The 22,859-nt window shown below is 39.8% G+C and overlaps 1 protein-coding gene across 9 annotated transcripts in view; it reads right to left on the minus strand.

Moving 5' to 3' along the window:
• Nucleotides 1-22,859, minus strand: part of FREM1 (FRAS1 related extracellular matrix 1) — a 161,159-nt gene that overhangs the window by 119,594 nt on the left and 18,706 nt on the right. For 8 of the 9 annotated variants that reach the window (XR_008426875.2, XM_053924556.2, XM_053924550.2 and 5 more), the window contains exons 2-6: nucleotides 16,303-16,803; nucleotides 11,963-12,057; nucleotides 8,055-8,356; nucleotides 6,478-6,674; nucleotides 266-589 (exon numbers count right to left, since the gene is read on the minus strand). Coding sequence is in view for 8 of the 9 variants with exons in the window: in XM_053924556.2 (XP_053780531.1) it covers nucleotides 266-589; nucleotides 6,478-6,674; nucleotides 8,055-8,356; nucleotides 11,963-12,057; nucleotides 16,303-16,644 (1,260 nt within the window). In the remaining variant the exon portion in view is untranslated. Of the gene's footprint in view, nucleotides 1-265; nucleotides 590-2,833; nucleotides 2,927-6,477; nucleotides 6,675-8,054; nucleotides 8,357-11,962; nucleotides 12,058-16,302; nucleotides 16,804-22,859 lie in introns of those variants that run through there. The other variant, XM_053924564.1, reaches the window with a different exon arrangement.

The following is a 22,859-nucleotide window of genomic DNA, read 5'->3' on the forward strand; positions in this document are numbered from 1 at the left end:
GTGTCATCTGTAGCCGAGTCGCAGCTGCTTCAGAAGGCCCTGGCTCTTTCTTCAGCTCCCCCCAGCGTCCCTCCAAAATGGCCTGCTTATTTGCCTCACCAGCCTGGCTCCTCTGGGCATTTGAGTCTGCACCCTGATTTAAAGTGATTGATTCTCTTCAGAGGCCATGAATATACAAACTAACCTGAAAGCTACAGGAAGTGGCTTCTTAATCAACCCTGTGAATACCAAAGATGCTAGAAGCTTGGTCTCTCTTTCTTCTTACCTCATAATGTCTCCTTTCTGAATGGCTGCTGTTTGGTGGCTGGTAGGCAATCTGCATGTCACTGAGATCTTTCCAGGTGAATGAGGACACTGGTCTGGTGTGATCCCACAGGTGAGTCACATAGCCCTGGAGTGGGGCTTTAGTGATATTAAACACCAGCAAGGGTTTGGGGGTCTCATCCTCTTCGCAGTCCAGAACTGATGTAGTCAACGAGGTCAGGATGAACTGATCCACTTCCAGAATAAACTCGGCCATGAATGCAGCCCTGGGAGCCTGATTAGGAATGCCAGCTCTGATGTGGACGGGCAACCAGGCACTCTCTGACTTTTGGAGGAGAGAGAAAATATGAAGGGGAAACAATGTGGACACGGCTGGCACGCCCAGGGCTAGCCGCACTGTGTTTAACATCCAACCACAGCAGCGACCTGAGGTCTGGCTGCACGTCAGAATCACCTGGGGAGCTTTTAACACATTCTGATGCCCAGGCTCCATCTCCAGAGGTTCTAATTCAATTGCTCTGAAGAGGGGACCAGAAAATTGGTATTTTTAAAGCTGTCTGGTAGCTCTAAAATGCACCCGGGGTTGAGAACCAGCACCAATTTTAGCATCAGAACAAACAGGGCTTTATTCCATCTCCAGCACTTACGGTCCCTGTAATTTTAGACAAGTTATTCTACTTCCAAATCTCATTTCTCCCATCCGTAAAATGGGAATACTAGACCCCCAAGTATTAAGTGAGGATTAAACAAGATAGCAAAGTAAAGCACTTAGCAGGAGCTGGCACACATCACCAATCTCCTCCCGTGCCCACTTCCTACCATGTAGCTTTAATGCAGGCAGAGGCAGAATGAAGGAAAATGGCTTTATAACTCGATCCTCATACAATGGAAAAATGGTTACCAGCTTTCTAGTTTGTTAAAACGCTGGGTCTCTAAGTGAGAAGCAGGCAACAGGAATTGCAAGTGAACACTCAGGCTAGAAATACACCGTCCTCAAATGAGAGAGCTGTGAGGATCATGGGATCGGAGGTCACAACAAGCACTACAGGCTGGGAGAAGCCTCACAGCAGGAGATGCCGGTTATCACAGGATTTGATGTCTCCCACTGTTGAGATAACAGGCCTTGATTATCAGAGTCACATGGTTTAATACTGCTGAACACTGGCTACCAGACAATGAGTTGTATTCTGCATATAACAGAATGTTAAAAATAGAATTCTTCGCTCTGACTCAACTGAAGTTCCAATGAGAGAGCTATCGGATTTCGAAGTCAATGTGAGACACACACTACAGGCAGACATTACAAATCCTCTTGCCCACTCTAAGAATATGGAAGTATTGGGAAAGGCAAGAGAAAGATTTTTTAGAGAGAGGGGTGCTGTGTTGTGCTGAGTCACTCCCCTGACAGCACACAGAGAGGAAGGGTGTGGCAACACTACATCCCTGGCCTCAGGTGTCAGAAGTGAGTTTCCTGGACAACAGCCTTAAAGTGTATATTTTACAGGCGGAACACACAAAGGGCTGATGCGGGGCTCAGACCTGAGGAAGCTAAGTGGCCAGAGGCCGAAGAAAAACAGTAGCTGTGCTGGGAGCAGCCTATAGTCCTTGCGTGAGGCAGGAATACAGGAACGCTCCCAGATATAAGCCAAGTGGGACAGAGAGTTGGTCTGGGGTCATCCTAGACTCTGACCTTTAGGGTGCATCCTTGAAAGGCCAAAGAATCCCAGCTGCAAGAAGCTGAAAGTGGACATTATTTCCCAGATACTGCGGGAAAAATTACAAGTGACCACTTAGGCCAGAAATGCATCCTCCTAAGACAAGAGATCTATGGGTAAGAGATCTCTGCAACGGGATGTCTCCTGAGGAACCAAGAAATTGCCTCAGAGACAAAGAAGCAGCTTGAAACATCTGCCACACTTAGAGAGCATGAAGACGTATGGTGTGACGTCTGATAAAATAAATAAGACTTCTCTCTCCACACTCCCCCCAAACGACCTGTCCCAAAGCCTGGAAGTTCAGAAACTAGCCAGCAAAGCTCTAAAGGAGGGAGAAGTGCAAGAGAGAAACAGAGAAGAGGACAATCGGTGCCCCCCCACACCCACACCTGGTTTATGAAGAGAATGGATGATACGCTGAGGCATCCCAGGGTTTAGAGGATCTATTCTTCACATGCCATTTAAAAAAAACTATGTGGTCATTCGGGGAGGGCAGTGGGGAAATGGGTGTGGGTGGAGGCGGAAGAGGGTAAAAGCTGGATAAATGGTAATGGAAAAAATACAATAAAAATAAATAAATTTTTAAACATTTAAAAAGATTTTTAAAACCCCAGCTTTACTGTTGTATAATTGACATGCAATAAACAGCATTTACTTAAACTGTAAACAAAAAAAACAAACAAAAAACCAAACCACTATTTGAAGATTCATAATTTGAAAAGTCAAGAACGGGGAAACCATGATGTAAAAGGACTAGTGCTGAACAATAAGACCAACTAAACCTAGAGTTAAGTCTAAATAAATGTTGTTTTAAACATGTTAAGAAAATGAACACAAGTGTCAGAAGAGCTTACTTAAGTAGAAGATGTCAGAAATAAGAATCACGCTGGAACTCAAATTGAAGATGATATGAACAAAGCCTGGGAGGTGGGTAATTGCCAGGGAAAAGGGTAAACAGGATCAATCTCATCATCTGCTGGAGGGAGACAAGAGACCCTGTTATATTTTTTTTCACTTTAAATATTAAAAATATAGGTTAAAGAATTTTTTGGATTTAGAATATAATCCTAGTAAAACATAAAGTGGGATAAAGGACTTTCAAGTAAGTACAGAAAAAAGCCAAAGAAAATTTAGCCCATATTGTAAGACAATGTTTTAATAAGCAAACCAGAAAACAAAATGAAAAACCTCTACATATCTATTATTATAAAAATATAGCTTATATTCCCTTGTTAACGACAAAAATTCTAAAATTAAATATCCAATTATATGTGCCTTCCTTAGAGACATTTAAAATAAAATTATATGAAAGATTAGAAGTAAAAGAACAATGTAAAATTACCATGTAAGAAAAAAAAGCAAAAGTGACCATATCAATTTCAAACAAAGACGAAATCAAGACAAGAAACATTAAAAACAGTGTGAGCAGTTAATATGGTAGACAAGGCTTGTTATGAGCATCAGTATATTTAATACTATACTGGCCAACCCAATGGAGAAGAGACCAGAAATAATAGGAATAAGTACTGAAAAAGGAAAGATAAAATTATCATAATTAGTGAAAGATATAATTATGGTCTTTAAAAGCCCAAAGAATTGAATTGTTCTTAGAATAACTGAATTCGAGAAAGAATTAGAGAGAAGAAAATTATACCAAAAAATAGCTTTCCTATTTATCATCAGTAACTGATGAGAAGATATAATGGAGGGAAAAGAGTCTATTCACAGTAATTTCACAAATATAAACTGCCTAGGACTGGACTTAATAAGTGTGCTTAACTTACATGAAGAAAACTGCAAACTTTAAAGAAATATATCAAAGAACATTGGCCAAGATGAAGTAAGATACCTCGTTCCTGGATGAGAAGATTCAATATGGTAAATGTTCTAATGCTCCAATTCTTCCCAAAATAATTGGTAGTTTTAACTGAATCTTGATTAAAAAAAACACTGAGGGCTTATTTTTCAACTAACATAAATGATTGAATTATTTATCTGGAACAAGGAATAGGTGTGAATGAATAAGAACACTTTGCAGAGGAGTGATCAAGAAGAACTTGCCTGTAAAATATTCAAGTATATTATAAATCCATTATATTTAGAATAACACACTATTAACAGAGCAATAAGCAGGCAAATCTAAGGAACAAAGGAGCAAACCTTGAAATAGTATACATAATATCTTCCTATACAATAGAAGAATCATCAAAAATCAAGGGAAACAGATTAATTATTCAACAAATACTGCTGAAATTTTCACTACTTGGAAAAAACTGTTCTTATGTTTCAAAATATAATAAAATGTATCACAGGTGGATTAAAAAGCAAATATGGCCCTGGCTGGTGTGGCTTAGTTGATTGGAGTATCATCCCATAAACCAAAAAGTTGCTGGTTCGATTCCCCATCAGGGCGCATGCCTGGGTTGCAGGTTGGCCCCTGGGCGGAGCACGAGTTACCAATTGATGTTTCTCTCTCACAGCGTTGTTTCTCTCCTTCTCTCTCTCTCTCTCTCTCTCTCTCTCCTTTCCCCTTTTCCTATTGCAAAGTCAAAAGCATGTCCTCAGGTGAGGGTTTTTTTTTTTTTTAAGGCAAATATAAACAAGAAAACCTTTACAAGTCTATAAGAAACTATGGGTGAAATCGTTTAGTGACTTGATGAGCATAAAAATAATTTTTAAAAACCCAAATTTATAAATCAACTCCATAATAGAAAATTAACTTTGGTCGACATGTCTCCCCACTGTGTGTGTGTGTGTTCAAAAACAATAGAAATGTAGGTAATTTTATTTCTTCCTATTTTGCCTACTGTGATTTTTAAAAAATATTTTCTGCAGTGAGCATATTTCTTTTATATTCATAAGAGAATCTGTTTTATGACATGCCAATTGACTATGGAATAGGCTAATTCTAAATAAAACCAGAAGATCATTTAAAGGGGTCAAGTCTCAGTAAAACTGATATGAAAATATAAATAAAACCTTAAGTCAGTATAGAAAGGAAAAAGAAAAATCAATAAAAAAAGAGGATATACTTTTTTTTTTAAATGGAGCTAAGAAAGCCTTAAAAGTAAAAGGAATTTCACATCAAAACAAACAGAAGACATCTACCAGCAATGAGTAGACCTAGAGTTTTAGTCCTGGCTCAGCCGTGTACGTAGAGGAAAGGTAAGCAATTCCTCTGGCCACCACTACAAAGTAAGAGGGGCTAAACCAGTTATTTCCAAATCTTGGTGATCAGGTTTTTTTGCTGGGTGGCTTTTTAACTAGCAAAACGTGTGTAGTGCTTGCTATGAGTCAGGCTTTGTGCCAAGTTCTTTAAAAGTATTATATCATTTAATTCTTTCAATTACTCCAAGAAGTAGGTACTGTTATTCACTTTTTAAGATTAAAGAAGACATAAAGTTCAAAGTCACACAGCTAGTTAAATAGACATTTGAACCCAGACAATCTGCACCCAGTGTCATGATCTTAACAAATGTTAGGCTCAAATCTGTCCTTTAAAAGTTTTCCAAGTGACTTGCCTAATAATTTAACCAGACTACCTCAAAATTTTTTCCAAATCTCAATTCTAAATGTTTGTGATTGTATGTTATCATTTCCTTATTTTTCATGTCCTATCAATTCCTTGAGGATAATAATGTTCAATGTTGGGGTCTCTTAGGAGAAATCCTAGAGTGAAGTCATACTGTGAAAGATGGAGGTCTTTCACAAGTGTCATCTTGGATCATTGTACGTCAGCACGAAGTCCAAGGCTCCCCCAGCTGGTATGCAGCCTCCTCAGCTACCCAAATAAATAAATCATAGAGCACATGTATCAACAGAGTAGTCAACAGAGTAGTTAAATATTTCAGATAATTTGATGCCACTTTATGTCATCATTTCAATGCAAACAGATCAAGAGGAGGAAAGGGCAGGAGAATTTAAAAGAAATTGGAAGATAGATGAGGCCTGTGGGATTCTGTTTCCTTGATGATCCAGTCTTCCATCTCAAAGTCTGGAAGAGTGAAAAGGATGTAATCTGCTATAACCACAGAAGTGGGACAAGGTCCCCTCCGTCCCAGTTTCCCATGGCCTTGTAGAGTTGGTATGTGGACACAAATGCCCTCTAATGGATGAAAAGTGGTTCTAATAAAGAAGGAGGGAGTAAGGCATCAAAGAGATGTTACAAAAGTTAAAATGACAAGCTGAAGAATATGGAAGGGGAAGAAGGAAGCGGGTAGCATGTAACTGGCCCCAGTCAGCGACAGAAGAGAGCCAAGCTGTTTAGCTGCTACAGTCACCCAGCTATATACTTCTACTGACATCATATCCAGAAGCTACTGTTTTAAGCACTTATCGGCAGAATAAACAAGCCTGCAGTTCTAATGAGCCACTGGGCAGTACCATCTACAATACCCAGAGCTCTCCCTGACATGGGAACCAACATGAACACCCCCATGGAACTGGTCCTCTTTCTGTAGAGCAGTCGAGGACACAGAGGCATAACCCCAAACTCTACCTTGTATACGATCTTACTCCTGCGATCTGTGAGCTCCAGTTGGATGGAGATATAATCAATGTTGGGAGAAGGGGGATCCTTGTGTTGATACCGAAGCCCCATCAGCAGGAACTCCTCGCAGCTCACTTGGAGGCTTCCTATTTTCCTCAGTCCCAGGGTACAGCTTCCACCTGGACACTTGAGCTCTGTTCCCAGTTCTAGAATGTGCAGCATTGAATTAAGAGTCACTTGAACATAACAATTATAAAATTTAAAAGCCAATTCTCTCTCCTGTGGATACTTACTCCCTCTCACTGCCCCAAGAATACTTATGTGTATATTCCAATCACTTACTAAGTGGGTCGTGGTTATTCTAAAAGCCTGTCATTTACTAAAAAGAATAGTTGACCAGCTGTCTCATGAGATCCTTTCATATTTTTTTATTTTATTTAGTTTTTGCCCACCAAAAGTTACACAGAGAGAAAAAATAATAAAATGCATTCTGTGGTGCTTGAAGGTCTCTGACAAAGAGGCCAGCGGCTCACTGGACGCCTTGCACAGTCCAGCTGCAGTCGCCCCTTCTTTACAGCATCCACTGCCAAGGGATTGCATGCGGGATGGATGCAATCTCTCTCTCTAAGGCTGACCTACTCACTGAAATTCTCTGTCCATTGTGCTTGTCTCATGGACCTTGTTTCCAGGTCCACTTACAGTCTTTTTACTAAACTTGCTCTTAAACATTCTTTGAACAACTGAACCAACCTGCTCTCTTCCCCTGGAAATTGTAATAACCTCTCCAACAGTCTTCATGTCTCTGCCCAAATGCGTTTTTGCTCCTATTTGTATATAACACACATAGGCCACTTATTTTCTGAGTGATGTTCTAAAAATTTCCGAGTACAAAATGGATATGCTACTTCTTAACCAGAAGATTGATGAGATGCCTGACATGTAAGCATGTCTTTAGCTCTAAACTGCTCTGCAGATTCAAGATATTATTATGACTATGGTTATCCTTTATATTCCTTGGTCTTCCCATAATGCCTAGGACACTATTAGTCATATAGGAGTCACCCACATATGTATTAATTAAATAAACAACAGAAAGAAAATTATCTATTAACTCTTCCTGAGTTAAACCATGGCTGCTGCCTGCCAGCTCTATCCCAAACCTACTCATAATATAACAATACTTAATAAATACACCAACTACTTTTAGTACCACTGCCATGGCTGCTATTAAAATAACGGCTGACAATTCCTGCGCACTTACTGTGACCAGGCCTGTGTGAAGCACTTCGTGCTCATTTGCGCCATGCTTACACAACCCCATGGAGCAGCCATTATCCTTGCCCATTTCATAGAGGTTCATAAGGTTAAGGAACTTGCCTAAAATTGCCCGGGAAATAGAGAGCAGAAGCAGTTTTCAAACTCAGATCTGTATGATTCCAAAGTCTATACTCTTACCCACTAACCTACATGTTTTCAACCAGCTACAAGTTATATTAAGCAAAACTCTTTGTCACAGTGGAAGATGACCATTTATAGATATTTTGTCAGTTTTAGCAACACACAGATAATTATGAAACAGTTCATACGAGACTCAGGGTAAAAACTGTGTGGCTGGTCTCCACGAGGTTCTTCCGGCCGAGGCTCCACCACAACCACCTGGCCGTGGGCTGGCAGCCGAGTCCCCACGGGGCCCAGCCTGACTGTGCAGTCCAGGCTGGCTGTCCTGTCATAATCAAAGCTGAGCAGGTTCTTGTCGATGGCGCGGGACAGGCCGTAGAGCTCAGACACCTCCAGTGCGGTGTTGCTCATACGGATGATGTTGCAGTCTGGCTCCAGGAGGTGGACCCGCAGCATAAAGGTTTCCGTGAAGGTGTCTGTCTCCGTAAACCTATGGGAGAACAGCAAAGGCAAAACTTTTTGGTGATTGGGTACTTTTTTCCATCTCCAACACCCCATTTTTTTTAAATAAAATTTTTATGTTTCAGTTACAGTTGTCATATTAGTTTCAGGAGTACAGCATAGTAATTAGACATTATGTAACTTACTAAATTATCACCCCGAAAAATCGAGTACTCCTCTGACATCATACATAATCATTACAATATTATTGACTGCATTCCGAATGCTGCACTTGACACCCCCGTGACTACTCTGTGACCGCCAATTTGTAGTTCTTAATCCCTTCACCCATTTCGCCCATCCTCCCAACGCCCCTCCCATCTGGCCACCTTTAAAATGTTCTCCGTATCTCTGAACCTGTTTCTGTTCTGCTTGTTTATTTTGTTTTTTAGATTCCACATATAAGTGAAATAACGTGGCATTTTTCTCCCTCTGTCTGGCTTACTTCACTCAGCACAATACCCTCCAGGTTCACGCATGTCATCGAAGATGGAAAGATTTTATTCATTTTCATTGTATATATGTGCCACTTCTTTATCCATTTATCTGTGGATGGACACTTCAGTTGCTTCCAATATCTTGCCTATTGTAAATAATGCCGCCATGAGCATATAAATGTATATGTCTTTTAGATTTAGTGTTTTGGGTTTCTTTGGATAAATACCTAGAAGTGAAATTGTTGGGTACTTCTTTGTCTCTTATTATGTAGCCTTTGTTTTAAAGTCTATTTTGTCTGGCATAAGTATGCCAGCTTTCTGTTTGTCTCCATTTTCAAAAAATATTTTTTTCCATCCCTATTCTTTCAGTCTCTATGTGTCTTTTTCAATCTGAAGTGAGTCTCTTGCAGAAAGCATATGTAAGGGTCTTGTTTTGTTACTCCAGCCACCGTATGTCTTTTGATTGGAGCATTTTATTCATTCATATTAAAGTAGTTGTTGATAGACATGCATTTATTGCCATTTTAATATTTACATTTTTGATCTTTTTTTTTCCTTTTTCTTCTAAAGCGGACCTTTTAACATTTCTTATAATATTGGTGTGGTGGTGATGAATTAATTAGCTTTTTCTTATCTGGGGAGATCTTTATCTGTCCTTTGATTCTAAATGATAACTTTGCTGGGCAGAGTAATCTTAGCTGTAGGTCTTTGCTTCTCAGTGTTCAGGTACTTTTGATACCCTGTGTACTTGGTCTGAAATTTAAAGATCAGCCTTCACAAAATTTGTATATTGCATAGAGTTTGGATTTTATTCAGACTCTGTTCCCAGTCTCCCTGTTCTTTTTCTTTCTTCTCCTTATCTGGCGTCAACTCCTTTACCTGACATGTTCATCTCCAATCAGATGAAATACCTGCTCTCAAACCCATCATACGTACTGATATTTAATGGTTGCTATGAGCTCAGTCTCACTTCTAGCACATAAATAATTTAAAAGTATCAAGCTTGTGTAATTAATGGATTGAGTTTGAATTCAAGAGAGAACATGTGAGGCATTTCTGAAGCATCAAGGCCTTTTGGGTCTTCAGAAATGTCACTACATGAGTGGGTATTTACAGCCCATGTTGGATGCCCAGCTTAGTGCTTGGCAGGTAAAGGTACTCAGTAATTGTCACTTCCATTCCCTCCATCACCTTAGTGACTACGTCACCAGGATATTTTCAGGGAGAAAATTAATGAGTGATTGGTGTGCATCAATAGTGCAGCTCCTAACTAGTGTGCTTTTATTATGGTGTAGGCATAGTGCTAAACTCTTTTCAAAGAGTGTCTCGTTCAATGTCCATACAAAACCTGTGTAAGCATTGTTAATCCCATTTTACAGATGAGTAAACTGGACACAGAGAGGAGGTCAATCAGCTTAACAAAGGGCTGGACAGCAGGTAAGAGGGGAATAAGCATGCTTCCTGACCTTCTGCCTCTAGCTTCTTGGAACATCCTACTCTAAATGTCCTCAAGACCAAGAGGAATGACATCTCCTCTAACAACTGTCCCTTATGACTGCCCCTCCACCCTCTCCACCGCTTAGAAACACAAGGAAGAAAGGCGGGCAGCCTGCATCCATCAGCTGTTCCAGCCCTTCCAGGCAAAGTGTCTGAAGGGAACTTGTTCTTTAACTTTGAAGTCTTAGAAAGATCAGACAGCCCTATATGTTGCTTGTATAGCTCCCCCAGGGATCCTCGCATGCCATTTCACTTTCTGAGCACAGCGCGTTGCTCCTGTCTCTCTTTCAGCACTTTTTGTTTTGCACCGCAACATCTACCCGTTGTCTGGCAGCAGAGGAGGAGCGCCAAGCGTCTACGTATCCTCATCTTTGCATTTCCTATGTTCAGGACAGGGCCTGACCTATAGTAGGTAATCATAAGTGTTTCTAGAATGAGCCACCGTTCCAATGTCTTCTACCAAACTCCTTCTTCATTCATCTAATGCTTAGAGGAAATCCACAGAGTTATTTTAGCCAAATATTCACAAGAACAATAAAAACAAGTAAAAAACTGTATAAAGGTCCAACTCCACCCATACTGAATTCTCAGTTGTTTATATGAAGTGAGCAACACCAAAACCACAAGCTTAATTTTTAAAATAACTTTTTACTAAGGTATAATTCATATACCATGAAGTTTACCTCTTCAAATTATACACTCAGTAATTTCTAGTATATTCGCAAGATTGCGCAACCACCATGACCCTCTAATTCCAGAACATTTCCATCACCCCCAAAAGAAATCCATAAACGTTAGCAATCAGCACCCATTTTCCCTTCCCCCAGCCACTGGCAACCACTCATCCACTTCCTGTCTTAATGAGTTTGCCTTAACGGCCATCTCATATACACGAAATCATGCCACATGCAACCTTTTGTGTTTGGCTTTTTCATTTAGCATTAAGGTTTCAAGGTGCATCTGTGCTATAATATGTACCAGTACTTCATTCCATTTTGTGGCTGAATAATATTCCACATATGAATATATCAGACTTTGTTTATGCATTCATCAATTGGATTGTTTCAACATTTTGGCTATTATGAATAATAGAGCAATGAACATCTGTGTACCAGTTTTTGTATAAACACAGATTTTTATTTCTCATGTACGTATGTATAATATAATGAGTGGAACTGCTAGGTCATATGGTCACTCTATGTTTAACTTTATAATTAACTTTTAAATATTTTAATTATGTAATACACTTAAAATACCAATAGGTGATACTGCACTTCTTATAACTAAGCAGCTGATCGTCAAAAAGAAGAATTTTACTGAATTTTGGGACAATATTTTCCTCCTAATTCTCATTAAGAATTGATAGTTTATAATTTCCATTTCCCATTATAAGGGGAGGGTTGGATCCAGAGATACCTGTACAAGAATCTAAAGGGAAATAGGGTAGGGCTAATAATTTGCCACAAAAAAAGCCCCAAGGAAGATGATACAATAAAGATAATTGGACATTGGCTACAATCCTTGCCTCATTCATTCAGGTCTCCAGTTTCTACTGTTTATTTTCTTGTTTGGAATCTAGCAACTCCCCCATGACAACACCTATCCACAGAAAAAGCAGCACACGGAATAATGAGGAAGAGCAAGGCTCCTGTGCCACTTACCTATACAGTCTAAGTTTCACCGTGTCTTCATCAAGAATCGGGCAACCGTTGTGAATATACTTCACTTCATCAGGAAGGAAATGGCAGTCAAAGACCTAGTTCGCATGAAGAAATGGATAAGTATCTGTGAGAAAATTGATACAAGATTTAATTTCCCCAGCAGTGGAGTACTGCTTGGAGAAATTATGGTCTGTTAACGTATTGTTGTTCTCTGTGGGCGTACAGGTGTGTGTGTTTTAACCAACACCGATTACACCCACCCCCATGCCCACGCACCATCCTACTTACACAGTTGTGTCTTGTTTTGAGAACATCGAAATTATGAAAATCAGATCAAATATATCAAGCAGATAAATTAAGGAGTAGTTATCTCTCTAAATAACTATCTTTTTACAGTCTATAGTGCATTTAAAATAAGGTTCCATTGATCAAAATGTTATTTACCCACACTCTTCCGGGGTTCGTAGCAACTAAGAGAGACCTACCTGTGTGTATGCACGAAAAAGTATGCATTCCTTCACCCGCCAATACACTGTGTCAGTTCTGTACGTATGTTTTCTTCTCCTTTGCTTTCTTTCTTTCCCAAATAGCATTTTTATATTCAAAGATGAAAGCACTATGGACACTACTGGGGTTCATCAGAGAAAAAGCTGGCTCACAGTCGTTTCTCTGTACCTTTCAGAGACTGCTTTTGTTATTTATGTAATAGCAGAAACGGTTGATAAGACAAATAGCAATTTAATGGCAATTATGTCTATTAAAATAAAATTATAATTAACTGGTCACCTCACTTAGAACTATTAAGAAAATTACTATTATATTTGGGGGATTCTCGTTTTTAAAAAAAAGTATTTTCTCTTCCACCTATGCCATACCCCTCATTCTGCCCATTCTGATTTGGTAGAGATCTAAAAAGAAATAGCAAGGCCTCCAATAATGCCATTTCTTTCGGATGCAGTAGGACTTTAACTCTTGCCTATATCAATTAGCCTATGGTAAAATTGGTTTGTTATATGTCGTTTAACTTAAAGTCACAGAACTTACCGATGATGCTAAGTGAGGACTTACTGTTCCCTTGAGGTGGTCACACACCATCACTGTTGAGCGCGTGGTGTTTAGCCTGTGCTTTGTTACCACTTCAAACATTTACAGACGACATAATCCTCTCTGAGAGGACAATACCGCTAACACAAATGATCCCATAGACATCATTGATCCCTCCTTTTAATTTACAACAAGGAAGGAAATAAAGTAAAGACCTTTCCCATATCATTGACAAATAGTCATGGTAATAAAGAGACAATCTGCTTTGTTAAAAGAAACATCTGTTTTATGTTTCGTAATATGTTTTCCTTTTATAAAAGGCGACAACTGTAATTGTCCATAAATTTACTAACTAAAACTAAAAAGAGCTAAATCCTTTTCTAATTACTGTCTAGCTTTGTTTTTTTCCACTTCAACTGCTTTTCAATTACAATTTATAATTAAATTGTCACACATTTCTAACTCATTACTCACTTTAATGACAGTAAACTGGTTCAAACCAGAGATGTTTTCTTACTGCTGTATTTCTTATTCAAAAGAGCAAGCTCCGCACTAAGCGGGGGGGCGCTTTTCCACCCAGGAAATTTTGTGCCTTGGGACAGGTGTGAGAAGTGCTGTGTGCGAAGAAGGCTTGTCCTGAAACATGGGGAAAACACATTGCCGTCGACCTTCTCTAACTGACTATACCAGGAGGGTTGTCGAAACAGAAGGGACTGGTGTGCGTCCGTTGAAATCCCTCTCCAAATATCCGATAGGAAAATGAACCTGTTGGTCCTAAGACAAACTTCAATAATGAAATGAAAACACTAATTGAACAGATGTTAAACAAAACATTTTCTATGCAAATCAAATGAAACTGTTCATTACACAGCAGGGTGTTGTTGACACAGCCGTCTCGCTAGAAATGGGCTCACAGAAGCCTTGCTCTCGATATTCTAGTAAGATCTGCTAAAGAATAACGTGTAAGCTGTGTGTGCGTGTGTGATCGTGGCCGTGCTCAACTTCAGAAACTCCCTAAGAACTAAATCCCTGAAGAGGGCTAAATTGGCCTTGACTAAAAACAAGCACACATTTCAAAAAAGCAGACTTTACTTGGCAATCTTGCTTTTTGTTGAAATTATCATAATAAAAAAAAAAACAGGAAAATCACCTGGCAGTTTGAATAAAAAAGCTTTCTGGACATAATAGGTCTCTTTATGGTACAAAGTTCTAATATTTGACCCAAAAACGGTGATGAAACTTCACATTTTAATGGATTCCTTTCCCACAGAATGAATTGTAGAAGATGTAAATCACATACCTACTTTACATGGTATGAATCTGTCTAAGGTGTAAGGTTTGCCTCTGGAAATACATACATACAGTGACCACTCAGGACTTGTGTTAAGTCTGTTTAGTTTGTGTTTGGTTTTTCTCACTGAGCAACAGCACACTAGGGGACACGGGGAGGGAGCCGTAGCCCCACTCTCCTCCTTAGTGGCCCAGACTCTCCTGATCAGCCAGGCATGTTGCTGTTTCTGTTCCACGTCATGTCTTCGTATGGGTTTTTGCCTTAAAGCCTGAGAATGTCTGAGATGAAGATCATTTGGAGATATATTACAACCCTTGATCCTTGTGACCAAGTAAATTTTTTTAACCTAGTTTTAGTCACTTAGACCCCTTCTCGCTGTCCAGGGCCTCTGAACCAGTCAAATGGAGAGGACCCTTGAAGCCTCACTAAAAATATGTCATTAGAGACAGCTGCACTACTCTCAGAAAAAGTGCTATCTTGTACATGTAGAAGTCATATGCTCACTAAGATGAGAAGATACCCCTCACAGGCTGGCTTACATGACAGTACATCCTCCCCAAATTCCTTATAAGGAGCGAGAATCCGGTGAATAACAGGGCTTTTGTTTTGCTCAGGGGAATATGCATCCTTGGGGCCAAAGCTAAATACAGCGACACCATAGGCCACCACAGCATGTAGCCAGGAGGAATTTTTTCTCTTTTTCCCCCACCAACTATTCAGCCTCACTTCTAAATAAATGTTGGACATTTTTTAAATATGTTGATTTGGAAGGGGTACCAGATTATCGGTTTATCAGTCTTTGTAAAGCTCCTACATACATCCATAGGGGAACTCCTGAGGACTAGGATCCTATCTTACTGCTTCCCAGAACTCCAAGGGTTTGCTTTTGACCCCAGTCCCTGACATTGGGTCTCTATTGCGTGCAGCTGCAGCTGAGCTTATTCATGTCACCTACTCATCCAGGTGTCTCCTTTCCCCTTGAGTGATAGGTGCCAATCAAACACATTCTCAGAGTACAAGTTGTATTGGGAAAAAGTAAAGAGATATTGCAATTACCAAACACTCAGGACCGGGGGCCATTATTGCATACTAACATGTTTTAAATGCTCATCAGAAGCTATTTGACTGAAAAAGCAGATCTCATGGGAAACTGGAGGTCACTATCACATCAGGATTACTCCCAACATGATGTGTTTCAGAATTGGACTATAACTTTAAATGTTGTAAACAGAGTGTCTAGAGATGCTACTTTGAGCTAGCATCTAAGTTTCTATAATCCATCTGTACAACATTTGTCACCACTTTTTAATAACTTCATGGAAAGAATATGTTTCTTTAGACAAATGGAGAAGAAAATTAATGTTCACAGTTCAGCAAATGGACATGAGGTATTTTTCCAAAAATAGTAGCAGCAACCATTGCTGAAAATTCTCCAAACTGTTTGCATTGGGAGGAAAATTAAACCACAGTAGAAACAAGTAATAAAACCAGAAGCAATATTTTATTGTATATAAAAATAAACTACTACTTTAAGCAAATACAAAAAGGATTGAGCATGGAATAGCCTTCAATGACAAGATCTCTTAGGTTTTGATTATAGGAAAAAAATTTTATGCAGACATTTTTGAAGAACAGTGAATATTTAAAAAGTACCTTCACATGTCTTTTCCGCATCTCTTCCCTCACTTAAGGGAACATTCAAGTGATGTTAGTAGATGAAAACGTCTTCCTGTTTTATTTCTGCTATTAGGGCCACAACTGTGTCCTAAAAATGTCTTGAAATCCTGATATCTTATCTAAAGTCACGCTGACTGACAATGGGTGAGATAATTTGGGGCAGAAATAACCCATAAAGACTGACCATATCTCACCGTACAAGAGGCTGCCTATTCCAACCCTTGTAAGGCTGTCTCTGTTTTGTGTTCTCTGTCCCCCCAACACACACACGCTCACACGCTCACATTCATACATACTGCTGAATAGGAAAAAAACGGATGTGACCTACCTGTGGAGTGAGTTTCCCAACCCTCTGGGTTATTGGCTCATTCATCACAACTTCCACTTTGCAAGCATCTTTCTCTTTGGGGATGGCAAACTTCAGGTCATCTCCCAGCAGGAAGGCAGAGCTGCCCTTCATCACCCTGACCCCACGGTTCACACTGATGAAGGTGGGACTGGCCCAGCCCAGGAGGAGCAGCAGCACCAGGGCTCTCAGCGCAGCCCAGCTCAGAGAGCTCATGCCGACAGGGGCCGACTCGGTTCCGTCCACCAGGGAAATCCCTTCAACAAAGGAGGGCTTCTGTGCTTCTTCCGGGAGTGTCAGCTCATAGTCCAAGGGGCAGGGCATGGGGTCCCGACAATGTGCCCCAAGATCTTAACATGCCTCTTTCATTGCAGACTCAGACAAGGAGGCCTTTCATGCAATCCCAAGGCTTTTAATAAAACTCGCTGATCACTCCTGACAACGCGGGCAAGATTAATGTGCCTCCCAAGCGCTTTTCTAATCCTGTAAATGGGAGTAGGGGTTGGAAGAGAGTAAGAGAGAGACCAAAAGGTTTGTGTGGCTATTCAAAAGTTCCCCACTAACAAAGGAATCTTTCAACCAGCCTATAATTTTAGTTAAATTAAAAACAAATAAACTAACTTGACCTCCAGGATCATCTGAAAGGCAATGCAGCCATTTCATCACACTGCTTGTGACTCCTGCTTCCGGACTCAACAGGCCCAGGTTGGGATGTCCGCTGTGTGGTCCAGCAGGAGCCGGCCAGCACTCTGCCTGAGCACCGGGTCCCGCCCTCTGTGTTCAGAGGGAGTTGTTGAACTCTGTGCTTCTGCTTCCTCGTTTGTAAAATGAGGACCATAACCTAACTTGTGGAAGACAGCTGATAGGATTATTTGCCCGCTGTTTGAGAACATGAATAGTTCTAAATAGGTGTTGCCCAAATAAGAAACAGTGTTCATAATTTGTCACAAATTCACAAGTCTGACTTTGTTGGACAATGATGACACCTAAAAAACACGTGTAGTATTTGGAGAAAATATGTTTTTTTACTCAGTCAACATTTAGGTTTCTGTTCATGTGTAAAAGTGTCTAGGAATCCAATAACATGGCTTCAGGATGCACAGCTGATGACGGAGTGCACGGCACCGGCACCTGCACTACCTACAGTGCTAACTGCATCACCATGTACTGAATGTGCACAAATGGGGGCTCTTCGTTTCCAGTTTAACCACTTCGAATTTCAAGAGCATTTCTCTGGGTTCTACAAGGACAGAAATGATTCTATCAAAAATAAAATGTATTAAAATAGATCCTTAAATCCAGGGTATGATTAGGTGAACCAATGACAGTTTATTATGCCCATAGAAAGGCTTTACGGTTTAATGATCGCAATAATTTCTGTACATAACCAATGGATACTAAAGTACATGCTTGACAGAAGGATGTAGACAAAAAAGATGCCTCTAATACGTTAAAGGAAGACTATTTCTCTTGCCACTGTTTGAACCCTTTCACTTTTGAGGTAGTGCATGACATGCGTCCCCTGTCACCTGAGCGGGTATATGCTTCAGATAGCAGCCTGGTTTTTCATGGTGTCAGTCCCAAAATAAAACAGTTCACACACTCCCACTGACCTGAACTCAGACTGAATTAGGTTGGCTTATTTGGGCAAGAATGTCATTTTGGGAGTTGACCGTTCACGACAAAATCAAATATTGTTGCCATTCAATTTGGCATCTCAGACCACTCGAAAGAGAGTATATTCAGAGAGAGAAGAGGCAGAAGGGTAGGAAGGTAGGGACCAAAACGGAGATAAGGAAAAAAAACTAGGCTTTCTAAGATTTAAAGAAAGTAAGTCAACACGTAAAGGATTCAAGGACCCTACACTCCTATGCATTCCTCTTATCTCATTCTCATCTCATTTCTTCACTTCTAGCTTCTTGCTAGACTCCCCAACTTTTTAATACTGAGGAACCTATAGTCCAGTTCTTGGACCTGGTTTTTGTCCATCCTCACTCCTCAGGGATCTCATTCCTTGGCTTTAAGTACCACTTATATGCTAATGAACCCCAAATTTATATCTCTTACCTCCTGTCTTAACTCTAGATTTGTATATGCAACTGTCTATTGGACACCTTCACGTGGGTGTGCCACAGGCATTTCATACGTTATGCAGCCACATTTGCGCTCTGGGTCTTCCCTACCTCAGTTAATGGCAACTCCACCTTCTCAGTTGTTCTCTTTGTCTCACACTCTACATCCAAATAGACAAAAAAAATCCCCTTTGTTCACTGTGACGGACAGACCTTTGGTCAACCTCCAATAATTCTAGCCTCCTTGTATCCAGAAGTTCCCTCTCCTTGAGTGGCAGCAGAACTTATGACTCTTCCAACCAACAGAAGACAGCAAAGGTGATGGGATGTGACTCCCACAATGACATTACATCATATACAACTTTCCTGGCAGACTGCAGCTAGGAGTTCTGCTGCTGAATTTGAAGAAGCAAGCCCCATAAGTTCTACTGTTGCAATGAAATGAATTCTGCCAATAATCTGAGTGAGTTTAGGAGAAGGGTCTTCCTAAATCCATCCTCCAGAAAAGAATGCAGCCCAGTCAATGCCTCAAGTGCAGCCCAGGTAAGCCATGACTGGACTCCTAACCTGGGAAAGCTCTTGAGATAATAAATTTGTGTTATCTCAAGCCACTGCATTTGTAGTGATGGGTTTACCCAGCAATATGAATTGGACACTCTCTTCCTTCAAAACATCCAGAATCTGACTACTTCTTTTTTTTTTAAAGATTTTATTTATTTTTAGAGAGAGGGGGACAGAGGGAGAAAAAGAGAAAGAGAAACATCAATGTGTAATTGCCTCTCACACACCCACTACTGGGGACCTGGTCTGCAACCCAGGCATGTGTCCCGAACCAGAAACCCTTTGGTTCATAGTCCAGCGCTCAATCCACTGAGCCACACCAGTGGTAAGTCCTTAATTAGGAGATAAGGGCAAAGACCAAGATTTGAATGTTCACCCACCAGAAAGAAATAAGAGACAAAGAGAAGAAAACCTATTTCTGCAGCTGCCTGGGCTACAATGGTGTGCAAAGAGTAAACCTCAATTCTGAAGATCCAGATTCTAAGTTCAATTCTTATGAACATCAGTTTCCTCTTTCAAAAATAGGGCCATCATCCTCCCTCTCCCAGTTCTCCCATGAGACCAAATGAAATAATCCATGTGGAAATATTTTCTTAATTACAAAGCCAGATGTAACATTATAACAAAATAACAAAGGAAGGAGCAAAGCTTGACTGGAGGCAAACAGAATGGCAGGACGTGGGCCTTCGGGAAGGCAGCAGAATCAGATTCAGCAAAAGTCAAATAAAGTATGTTTGTTTACATTCTAATGATCTCTTTTTCTTCCTCACAGTCTTAAGACAGGATGTAGTAGTAAAAACTGAATTTTAATATTTCAGGAACAACCTGAAGAGGGGAAAAAAGAGTGTAAGAGCAATAATTCCCAAATTCAAAATCAAACCAAACTAACTCTTTAATTAACTAGGTAACAACTAAAGATCTAAAGTAACATGCTTTGTTTGGGTTTTATTTATTTTAATTTTGCTCTTGCAATTTTTTTTTTTTTTGGTGTATGGAAACACCAAGTATGTGGACATTCCATGGAAAAAATTGCTCTGATTTATCACTTGTAAATGGTGATAAAAGAGGGGAAAGAGAAGGGATTTGGATAAACAGACCCAGAGGGAGAGGGAAACAAACAAACAAACAAAAACAGAACAACAGCAAAGGAAATCAGGACCCTGGATCAAACAAGATTTCATAGATGATGTCGGGTTTTATCCCCCCCAAAACGAACTGGTAGTAATTGTCTTGTCCCTGATACAAAATTATTGTGGCCAGAAGCAAATGGCATCTATTGGACAACACCCTAACGGGAAGCCTAGCACATCTAAAGAACCCCATCTTCTTGCCCTCAGCATAGAACCAAGTCGGTTCCTCAGAACCTATCTGTCCACAGCCTTATTTGTTTCTGCAATAGAAAAAAATCCTGCCTCTGCGTTCTCGGGTGGTTCAGCTGCTTCTCAGCATTTGAAAAACCACAAATCACGGCTGCAAATTGCCCTTTCAGACCATTTTCCCAACGCTGCCTTTCTTCATGGGGAAAACATGTATTCTAAACATATCTGTGCAAGCCCATACAAATGTGTGAAAAGATGTTCTAAAAAGGGGAAAACCACCCTGCTTCAAGTTCTTTCTTATAAATATCCAAAATGGTTTCTTTAACCAAACTTTCTTGGTAAATTTCCTGAACGGGAGAAAATAATTTAGTAACATTTCATCCGGTGGAAGGGAAATGCAAACTAGTATTTATTTCATAATTACACATTTAACTTATGGATGAAAAGGGGCCACATACGAAATGTGACAGGCCCAGGGGAGACCTGCGTGGCAGCCGTCTTAACTCAGAGACTGAAGTAACCACAAAGCATGGTCTGAAATAAAAACCTATTAACTGAAAGCAGATTGTCATGTCCTAGGCTAGAATCTTTCCTGAAAAAAAGGTCAATATTTACCTTCATGAGCCTGTCTATTGTCTTTTTGCATCTGTGATAACATCCTTTGGAATGTCAATGTAATTTCCTTTATCCGGACCCCTCAGATACCACCCCAGAGCCCCAGAGTAGAGACCACAGATCCTTTCATCGTTATCGAGCTAACTGTTGACTGTTAACTATCCTGTACCCACGTATGGAAAGCAAGTGTGTGTCTATCGTGTCACCTTTTATCCAATGCCAGAAGTTTCTCCACTCTGCTTTCTCTCGCCACCCTTACCAATCACCAATGGCTTTCACGTAATCCACTTAGGTCCTCTCTTTTTGACTGCAGTGTGTACAGCAGGGTGCAGAACTGCCATTCTTGGAGAATTTTCTCAGTCTGTTGAGATTTTGCTTTGCAGCAATTGTCATCAATTTGACTCAGACAAACTCACAAAAATTCTCTACAGGTTTGAATGTTTCTTACATTGACAGATTCCTTAAATCACCATAATTCTCACTCAAACTAATTTTCAAAGTAATTCATACAATTCAAATGTAAAAGTCACAATCATAAGCTAGTAGCTGAATATAACTATCATCAGACAACTGAATTGAATCCCAATCATTGGTGACCTAAATTGATGTACCCAGGAGCCAGGAACTGGAAATCAGGAGAACTGTACCCACAGGGAACAACTAGCTTTCTAAACTCCGAGAAGTGGGTTCTTCTCTTTCAGACTTATAACTTCTCACAGAGCTTTAGCTGTTCAAGCACCTCACAAGGGTAGGGTACCCTAGGCGGTCTTGCCCAGCACGGGATTTCCAGAGTGGCTTCTCTCAGATAGGGAGAATAGAATTGTGACAGGGAATAGCTTGTGACTTCTAAGATTTTCTTCTTTAACAAATAATTTTCAGTACATTCGTTTTCTCAATTTTTGGAAAATAGTGCTTTTTACTTAATATATACAGGCACTGGGCTATATTTTTTATGTGCATGGTTTTATTTATTTCTCACAACAAGCCTAAAAATTAATGTCTACTATTCGGATTTTATAGATAAACAGTGACTTAAAGAAATGACATGATAATCACATAAAAATTCACATTCATTAAGTGTTTATCATGTGCTGGGCATTGGTTCAGGGTACTTTACATATATTATCTTAATTCCTACAATGGTTTTTTTGGAGGTACATAGCAATTTTACAGATTTGAAAAATTAGGTGCAAAGAAGTTCGGTAACATTCCAACATTTTGCCCAACTCCAGGACCCATGCACTTAACCACTCTATTATATTGCCTCTCATACAACAAAATCTTATGCCCTTTGCAATTGTTTCATTACCCCTGGGGTCTTTTTCTTACAGTACATAAATCCTTAACAACTTCCTTTATGGGCCCAGAGAGCAACTGATGACTTCTGCAGGAGTGAAAGGTTCACTGGATGCAATGTTCTCTCAAGGAAGTAGATGTTACCTAAAGAGCATACATTAATTAAGACAGACTTCCTGTCTACCAGCATCTTAGTGTTCAATTCCTCACACTCCAAGCACAGTCTCAAGTCCTCAAGGCAAACAAGCTACTTCAAAATTCCACTCTATCAGTCAATAAAATCTGGGTTGATTCTGTTTATAACATTCTGCTTCCTCCACTCTGCAATTTTTTTCTAAAATGTACTCTAAAACACAGAATGTATAGGTTAGTAGAAACTGTAGAATTCACCTATCTTTCACTTCATTTATCAACTTATTTGCTTTTTCTGAAAATAGCTTCCATTTATGTGTATAAAAGAAATGCATACTCATTAACTAATGGGTAAAGATATAGAAACATGAATGAAATAAAAAGCACTTTCTCAACACCCAAGGGAAACATCGTTAGATTTTCATAGGTATGTACATATATGTATGTACGGATTTTGACCTTGATTAGAACCATAGTATAAAAAGAATTGTGTGCCATTCTTTTCCATTAACATAACAGTTTATTCTAAGTATTTCCCAATTAT

This window comes from Desmodus rotundus, chromosome 1, assembly GCF_022682495.2.
Source record: "Desmodus rotundus isolate HL8 chromosome 1, HLdesRot8A.1, whole genome shotgun sequence".
Classification (NCBI taxonomy): domain Eukaryota; kingdom Metazoa; phylum Chordata; class Mammalia; order Chiroptera; family Phyllostomidae; genus Desmodus; species Desmodus rotundus.